The sequence below is a fragment of the Procambarus clarkii genome, chromosome 31, assembly GCF_040958095.1.
Source record: "Procambarus clarkii isolate CNS0578487 chromosome 31, FALCON_Pclarkii_2.0, whole genome shotgun sequence".
NCBI classification, from domain to species: domain Eukaryota; kingdom Metazoa; phylum Arthropoda; class Malacostraca; order Decapoda; family Cambaridae; genus Procambarus; species Procambarus clarkii.
The window spans coordinates 14,264,061-14,272,386 of record NC_091180.1 but is presented as its reverse complement, the minus strand read 5'-3'; the positions used below and the strand labels follow the sequence as shown (position 1 = coordinate 14,272,386).

Below are 8,326 nucleotides of genomic sequence, written 5' to 3'. Positions count from 1 at the left end.
ATTGTGGCAGCAGTATTGGGGGTTATGGTATTGATTGTGATTGTAACAGTGATAGTTATGGTAATGATTGTGGTTGTAACAGTGATGGTTATGGTAGGGGTGATTGTAAAGGTAAAATATATTAGTGATGATTGTCGAGGCAGTAAAGTTAATAATAATCAACAATTAAAGTGATAATATGATGGTTATATTAAGCGTGATTGTGTGCTATTGTTAAATGTCATCATCACTGGGATTATCTTCAAGATTGGCTGAAATAATAGACGAAATTGTACAGATTGTGAAGATAATTATTATGACACTGTGGCATCGGCATCGACTCCTGCATGGTCGGCGTTCGATCCCCGATGGTTCAAGTAATTGGCCGCCATTTCTTCGCTCCATCCTCGTATCCCAGATGTTAGTCTATCTCATATCCCTTCCAAACGCTGAATACTTTAGTTTAAGAATATTGACTTCCTTCACAAAAGATGTATTATAAACTGTAATATGTTAATATATACACATCGTCCACATGTTACGTATACATGCAAATGTAGTGGGGGTACGAATGTATGTTTTGGCCCTGTATGGTTGTATGGGAGGTTGGTTGCAAGGATGCATTGTTGGATTTCACTGATGGATGGTTGCACGTGTGAGTGATTGCATGATTGCTTGGGTCCGTTGTTTCATGGGTGCGTGGTTGCATTGTATCATGGTTGCATGGTTGCATTGTATCATGGTTGCATGGTTGCACTGTACACCAACCATACACCACAATCTCTCCATCTTCACGATACACCAACATTTTTGCAATATATCCCTACTCTATGTATGTATATATATATATATATATATATATATATATATATATATATATATATATATATATATATATATATATATATATATATATATATATATATATGTGTGTATATCACGAAACTGTAATATGTTAATATATACACATCGTCCACATGTTACGTATACATGCAAATGTAGTGGGGGTACGAATGTATGTTTTGGCCACTTGTAAATTTGACCTTCTGAAGATGTATTTAATATACGAAAGTACTTAAGGAAATTTCCTGTTTCATTTTTCCTCCGTGGTCTGACATTGTCATATATATATATATATATATATATATATATATATATATATGTCGTACCTAGTAGCCAGAACTCACTTCTCAGCCTACTATGCAAGGCCCGATTTGCCTAATAAGCCAAGTTTTCATGAATTAATGTTTTTTCGTCTACCTAACCTACCTAACCTAACCTAACCTAGCTTTTTTTGGCTACCTAACCTAACCTTACCTATATATATAGGTTAGGTTAGGTTAGGTAGGGTTGGTTAGGTTCGGTCATATATCTACGTTAATTTTAACTCCAATAAAAAAAAATTGACCTCATACATAGTGAAAAGGGTAGCTTTATCATTTCATAAGAAAAAAATTATAGTAAATATATTAATTCAGGAAAACTTGGCTTATTAGGCAAATCGGGCCTTGAATAGTAGGCTGAGAAGTGAGTTCTGGCTACTAGGTACGACATATATATATATATATATATATATATATATATATATATATATATATATATATATATATATATGTTGTACCTAGTAGCCAGAACGTCGTACTCGGCCTGCTATGCAAGGCCCGATTTGACTAATAAGTCAAGTTTTCCTGAATTAATATATTTTCTCTATTTTTTTTTCTTATGTAATGATAAAGCTACCCATTTCATTATGTATGAGCTCAATTTTTTTTATTGGAGTTAAAATTAACGTAGATATATGACCGAACCTAACCAACCCTACCTAACCTAACCTAACCTATCTTTATAGGTTAGGTTAGGTTAGGTAGCCGAAAAAATTAGGTTAGGTTAGGTTAGGTAGGTTAGGTAGTCGAAAAACAATTAATTCAAGAAAACTTGGCTTATTAGGCAAATCGGGCCTTGCATAGTAGGCTGAGAAGTGCGTTCTGGCTACTAGGTACGACATATGTTTATATATATATATATATATATATATATATATATATATATATATATATATATATATATATATATATATATATATATATATATATATATATATATATAACTGAAAACTCACACCCCAGAAGTGACTCGAACCCATACTCCCACAACTGGTATGTACAGGGACGCCTTAATCCGCTTGACCATCACGACCGGACATAAGGAAGTGATAGCCGAGGCTATATGAACCACTTCCCCGCCGGCACTCGGATGGTAATCTTGGGCATAGCATTTTATCAAATCACCTCATTCTTTGGGGCACACGTGAGGAACACAAATGCAAACAAGCCTGAATGGTCCCCAGGACTATATACAACTGAAAACTCACACCCCAGAAGTGACTCGAACCCATACTCCCACAACTGGTATGTACAGGGACGCCTTAATCCGCTTGACCATCACGACCGGACATAAGGAAGTGATAGCCGAGGCTATATGAACCACTTCCCCGCCGGCACTCGGATGGTAATCTTGGGCATAGCATTTTATCAAATCACCTCATTCTTTGGGGCACACGTGAGGAACACAAATGCAAACAAGCCTGAATGGTCCCCAGGACTATATACAACTGAAAACTCTGCATTTGTGTTCCTCACGTGTGCCCCAAAGAATGAGGTGATTTGATAAAATGCTATGCCCAAGATTACCATCCGAGTGCCGGCGGGGAAGTGGTTCATATAGCCTCGGCTATCACTTCCTTATGTCCGGTCGTGATGGTCAAGCGGATTAAGGCGTCCCTGTACATACCAGTTGTGGGAGTATGGGTTCGAGTCACTTCTGGGGTGTGAGTTTTCAGTTGTATATAGTCCTGGGGACCATTCAGGCTTGTTTGCATTTGTGTTCCTCACGTGTGCCCCAAAGAATGAGGTGATTTGATAAAATGCTATGCCCAAGATTACCATCCGAGTGCCGGCGGGGAAGTGGTTCATATAGCCTCGGCTATCACTTCCTTATGTCCGGTCGTGATGGTCAAGCGGATTAAGGCGTCCCTGTACATACCAGTTGTGGGAGTATGGGTTCGAGTCACTTCTGGGGTGTGAGTTTTCAGTTGTATATAGTCCTGGGGACCATTCAGGCTTGTTTGCATATATATATATATATATATATACACACTGAGAAGTATGTATATGTGTGTCCCTCGGTGTATATATTTATCCCTGATGTATATGTGATATCAAAGGTATGTGTTTATACTGAAGGCTGGAAGGTTTAGTATAGCGCATAATTGAATATATTCTGAATATACTGGTATATTCTCATATAAACTAACTAGTAGTATCCCTTGAAACAATCCAATATGTTTCATAATATAATTAATTTAAAAATAGGCAATTTTTTTGTCATCTCAAATATTCCTGAAAATTTTTTTCCAAACATGACAATATTTTTAAATATCGCAAAACGCAAAAAAAAACTAAAATCTTCTCTTTTCATCGAAATAAACTAAGAATTTTTAAGAAAATTGGATATTCTCCGAAATTGGTAATTACAAAAGACATTGCAAATTATTCACTTTTGTCAAGTGAATAATTTGCAATGTTAATAGGTGAAAAATAAATAAATAATAAATACACACACACACACACACACACAGACACACACACACACACACACACACACACAGGAGGCCGAAGAGAGATTTATACCAACGGTAAAGGGAAAAAATAAGAAGGAATATAATAACCCATGGTTTAATAGACAGTGTCAGGAAGCAAAAATGGCCAGCAGGCGGGAGTGGAGGAAGTACAGAAGACAAAGAACAGAGGACAACAGAAGCAGATACAACAGAGCTAGGAACGATTACATTAACATAAGACGAACATCGGAAAGGGACTATGAGAACGATATTGCAATCAAAGCGAAAAAACAACCTAAGTTACTACACAGTCATATAAGAAGAAAAATGTCGGTGAACGACCAAGTGACAAGACTAAGGAAGACAGAGGGGGCATATACTGAAAGTGACAAGGAAATCTGCGAGGCACTGAATGCCAGTTTCCATGGAGTGTTCACTACCGAGCCTGAGCAGCTCCCATTGTTGGAAGGGGTTACCCTAGATGAAAGACTATCAGATATAGAGGTGACAGCAGAGGAGGTAATGAAACAGTTGACAACTCTAGATGCAACTAAAGCAGTTGGACCAGACAAAGTATCACCGTGGATACTAAAAGAAGCAGCACAGGCCCTCAGCGTGCCTCTGGCAATGATCTTTAATGAGTCACTTATGTCAGGAGAATTGCCCAGTTGCTGGAAGAAGGCAAATGTCGTGCCGATCTTCAAGAAAGGAGATAGGGAGGAGGCACTTAACTACAGACCTGTATCACTGACAAGCATCCCCTGTAAAATACTGGAAAGAATAATTAGGCTACGACTGGTTGCACACCTGGAGAACATTAGGTTTGTGAACAAACATCAACATGGGTTCTGGACAGGGAAATCGTGCCTAACAAACCTTCTGGAATTCTATGATAAAATAACGAGGATAAGACAGGACAGAGATGGTTGGGCAGACTGCATATTTCTGGACTGCCAAAAAGCCTTTGATACAGTACCGCACATGAGACTGCTGTTCAAGCTCGAGAGGCAGGCGGGGGTGGGGGGAAAGGTCCTAGAATGGATAAGGAACTACCTAACAGGAAGGAGCCAAAGAGTTACGGTAAGGGGCGAGAAGTCGGACTGGCGAACAGTAACAAGTGGAGTACCACAAGGATCGGTGCTGGGACCAATTCTATTTCTTGTGTATGTTAACGACATGTTTACAGGCGTAGAGTCCTACATGTCGATGTTTGCGGATGATGCAAAGTTGATGAGAAGAGTTGTGACAGATGAGGATTGCAGGATCCTCCAAGAGGACCTGAACAGATTGCAGAGATGGTCAGAGAAATGGCTACTAGAATTCAACACGAGCAAATGTAAAGTTATGGAAATGGGACTAGGAGATAGGAGACCAAAGGGACAGTACACAATGAAGGGGAACAGCCTACCTGTAACGACGCGTGAAAGAGACCTGGGGGTGGACGTAACACCTAATCTATCTCCTGAGGCACATATTAATAGGATAACGACAGCAGCGTACTCTACACTGGCAAAAGTTAGAACATCATTCAGAAACCTAAGTAAGGAGGCATTTAGGGCGCTTTACACTGCCTACGTAAGGCCAGTCTTAGAGTATGCCGCCTCATCATGGAGTCCCCATCTGAAGAAGCATATAATGAAACTGGAAAAGGTTCAGAGGTTTGCAACGAGACTCGTCCCAGAGCTACGAGGGATGGGGTATGAAGAGCGCCTGAGGGAACTGTGCCTTACGACACTAGAAAGAAGAAGGGAGAGGGGGGACATGATAGGAACGTATAAGATACTCAGAGGAATTGACAGAGTGGACATAGACGAAATGTTCACACGGAATAGTAACAGAACGAGAGGACATGGATGGAAGCTTGAAACTCAGATGAGTCACAGAGATGTAAGGAAGTTTTCTTTTAGCGTGAGAGTAGTGGGGAAATGGAATGCTCTTCAGGAACAGGTTGTGGAAGCAAATACTATTCATAATTTTAAAACCAGGTATGATAGGGAAATGGGACAGGAGTCATTGCTGTAAACAACCGATGCTCGAAAGGCGGGATCCAAGAGTCAATGCTCGATCCTGCAAGCACATATAGGTGAGTACATATAGGTGAGTACACACACACACACACACTCTCACACACACACACACACACACACACACACACACACACACACACACACACACACACACACACACACACACACACACACACACACAGGAATATTCTCACTTATCCCCCCACTGATAACAGCACCTTCAACCCAACTATTTTTTACCCCCGTCTTGAATAATATTATATATTTCTCGGATATTTTCAAGCGATATATTTTCATATTTTCGCGGGGCCTCGTCTCCAGCGGGTAATATTGCATCGCATTTACCCAATTTGGGGTCTCGCTCGCGTCCCATTTGGGGTGATATATATATATATCTTACCCCCCCCCCTTCCTATCATTCCAACACTCTCTCTCTCTCTCTCTCTCTCTCTCTCTCTCTCTCTCTCTCTCTCTCTCTCTCTCTCTCTCTCTCTCTCTCTCTCTCTCTCTCTCTCTCTCTCTCTCTAACCACTTCCCTGGGAGACAAAAATCTTGGGTTCTACTGTTTGGTTCAATTGATTTTTGTCTTGCTTTTGGATATCTTCAATTTCTCTTGTCTGCTTTTTTTTGGCTCTTTTTTAATACATATTCAAGCTCGGTGAAATATGTTCTTTTACGGTCTTGGCCTTTCGTTTGAAGCTCTTGTTCCATTGTTCCAACCTTTTGTTGCCGTGTTCCATTGGTCCAAACTTTTGTCTCCTTGTTCCATTGGTCCAACATTTTCTCTCATTGTTCCATTGGTCCAAACTTTTGTCTCCTTGTTCCATTGGTCCAAACTTTTGTCTCCTTGTTCCATTGGTCCAAACTTTTGTCTCCTTGTTCCATTGGTCCAAACTTTTGTCTCCTTGTTCCATTGTTCCAACATTTTCTCTCATTGTTCCATTGGTCCAAACTTTTGTCTCCTTGTTCCATTGGTCCAACATTTTCTCTCATTGTTCCATTGGTCCAAACTTTTGTCTCCTTGTTCCATTGGTCCAACATTTTCTCTCATTGTTCCATTGGTCCAAACTTTTGTCTCCTTGTTCCATTGGTCCAAACTTTTGTCTCCTTGTTCCATTTTCCAATGGAACAGGTAGAAACGGTAAGCTGGAAGATAGATCGGCGGTCTCGATTTACGCGGGTCAGCGTTCAATCCCCGACCGTCCACAAGTGGTTGGGCACCATTCCTTTCCCACCGTCCAATCCCAAATCCTTATCCTGACCCCTTCCAAGTGCTATATAGTCGCAAAGGCTTTCAAGGTAAAGTGCTTTACCTTGAAAGCTTGGTGCTTTCCGCTGATAATTTCCTTCCCTTCCCCGTATTTCAACCCTTTTGTCTTCTCGTTCCATTGTTCCAACCTTTTGTTCCATTGTTCCTACCTTTTGTTCCATTTTTCTAACCTTTTCTTCCATTGTTCTAACCTTTTGTTCCATTGTTGCTGCATTTTGTTTCATTGTTCCATCCTTTTGTTCCATTGTTCCAACCTTTTGTTCCATTGTTCTAACCTTTTGTTCCATTGTTCCGACCTTTTGTTCCATTGTTCCAACCTTTTGTTCCAATGTTGCTGCATTTTTTTTCAATGTTCCGAAATTTTGTTCCATTGTTGCTACATTTTCTTCCAATGTTCCAGCCTTTTGTTCCATTGCTGCAATATTTTGCTCCATTCTTGCAACCTTTTGTTCCAACATTTTGTCTCCTAGTTTCATTGTTCCGACATTTGGTCTCCTAGTTCCATTGTTCCAGCCTTTTGTTCGATTGTTCAAACCTTTTGTTCCATTTACCAACCTTTTGTTCCATTTTCCAATCTTTTGTTCCACTGTTCCAACATTTTGTTTCATTGTTCCAACCTTTTGTTCCACTGTTCCAACCACTTGTTCCGTTGTTCCAACTTTTTGTTCCGTTGTTCCTACCTTTTGTTACGTTGTTCCTACCTTTTGTTCCATTGTTCCAACCTTTTGTTGTTCCATTTGTCCAACCTTTTGTTCCATTGCTCCAACCTTTTTGTTCCATTGTTCGAACCTTTTGTCACGTTGTTCCAACCTTTTGTCACGTTGTTCCTACCTTTTGTTCCATTGTTGCAACGATTTGTCTCCTTGTTCCACTGCATCAAACTTTTGTTTCCGTTGTTCCAGTGTTCCAACCTTGTTACATTTAAGTTAGGTAATTAACTTATTATAATTAACCTCGGTAATTACCCTGTTTCACTTTACCTTGTTAGTTCACTTGTTAAAATTAACCTTTATATTTAATTACCTTGTTACGTCTAACCTTGGTAATCACTTTGTGGTAATTGACCTTAGTAATTAACCTATTTACAATTAACCTTAGGAATGACCTCCTAACAATTCAGTTAGGTAATTACCTATTTACAATTAACCTTAGTAATGACCTAACAATTCAGTTAAGTAATTACCTATTTACAATTAAGCTAGTTAATTACCTTTTACAATTGACCTAGGTGATTACGTCAGCCGTAATTGGGTTTAGTATTCTAATTTATGTAAACAGAATTGACGGTGCAGCCTGGCGGAAGAGTTATGACATATTAATTTAGTTACATGATGCAAAAATTACAAATTCGTTGAAATAGTGAAATAAATTGGAATGTGAAGCAATTTATGTCGGTGAAGGATTAGCAAAGGGGTTTTGTACTCACCTACG

The 8,326-nt window shown here is 39.4% G+C and overlaps 1 protein-coding gene across 1 annotated transcript; it reads right to left on the bottom strand.

Annotated features, from left to right (window-relative positions):
• Positions 1 to 213: 213 nt before the first annotated feature.
• LOC138370184 (golgin subfamily A member 6-like protein 22) lies at positions 214 to 7,371 on the bottom strand. The gene is made up of 2 exons (XM_069334173.1): positions 6,939 to 7,371; positions 214 to 251 (listed from the first exon to the last, which is right to left on the bottom strand). The coding sequence occupies exons 1-2, from the start codon at positions 7,369 to 7,371 to the stop codon at positions 214 to 216; spliced, it is 471 nt and encodes a 156-aa protein (XP_069190274.1).
• Between the last annotated feature and the right edge of the window lie 955 nt (positions 7,372 to 8,326).

Bases quoted from the DNA above. Each gene is read 5' to 3' on its own strand.
- LOC138370184 (XM_069334173.1), bottom strand. From the start codon at position 7,371: ATGAAACTAGGAGACAAAATGTTGGAACAAAAGGTTGCAAGAATGGAG. The intron at 252-6,938 runs GTAAAGCACTTT...CTATTATTTCAG, and splicing joins GAAAGCACCAAGCTTTCAAG to CCAATCTTGAAGATAATCCC.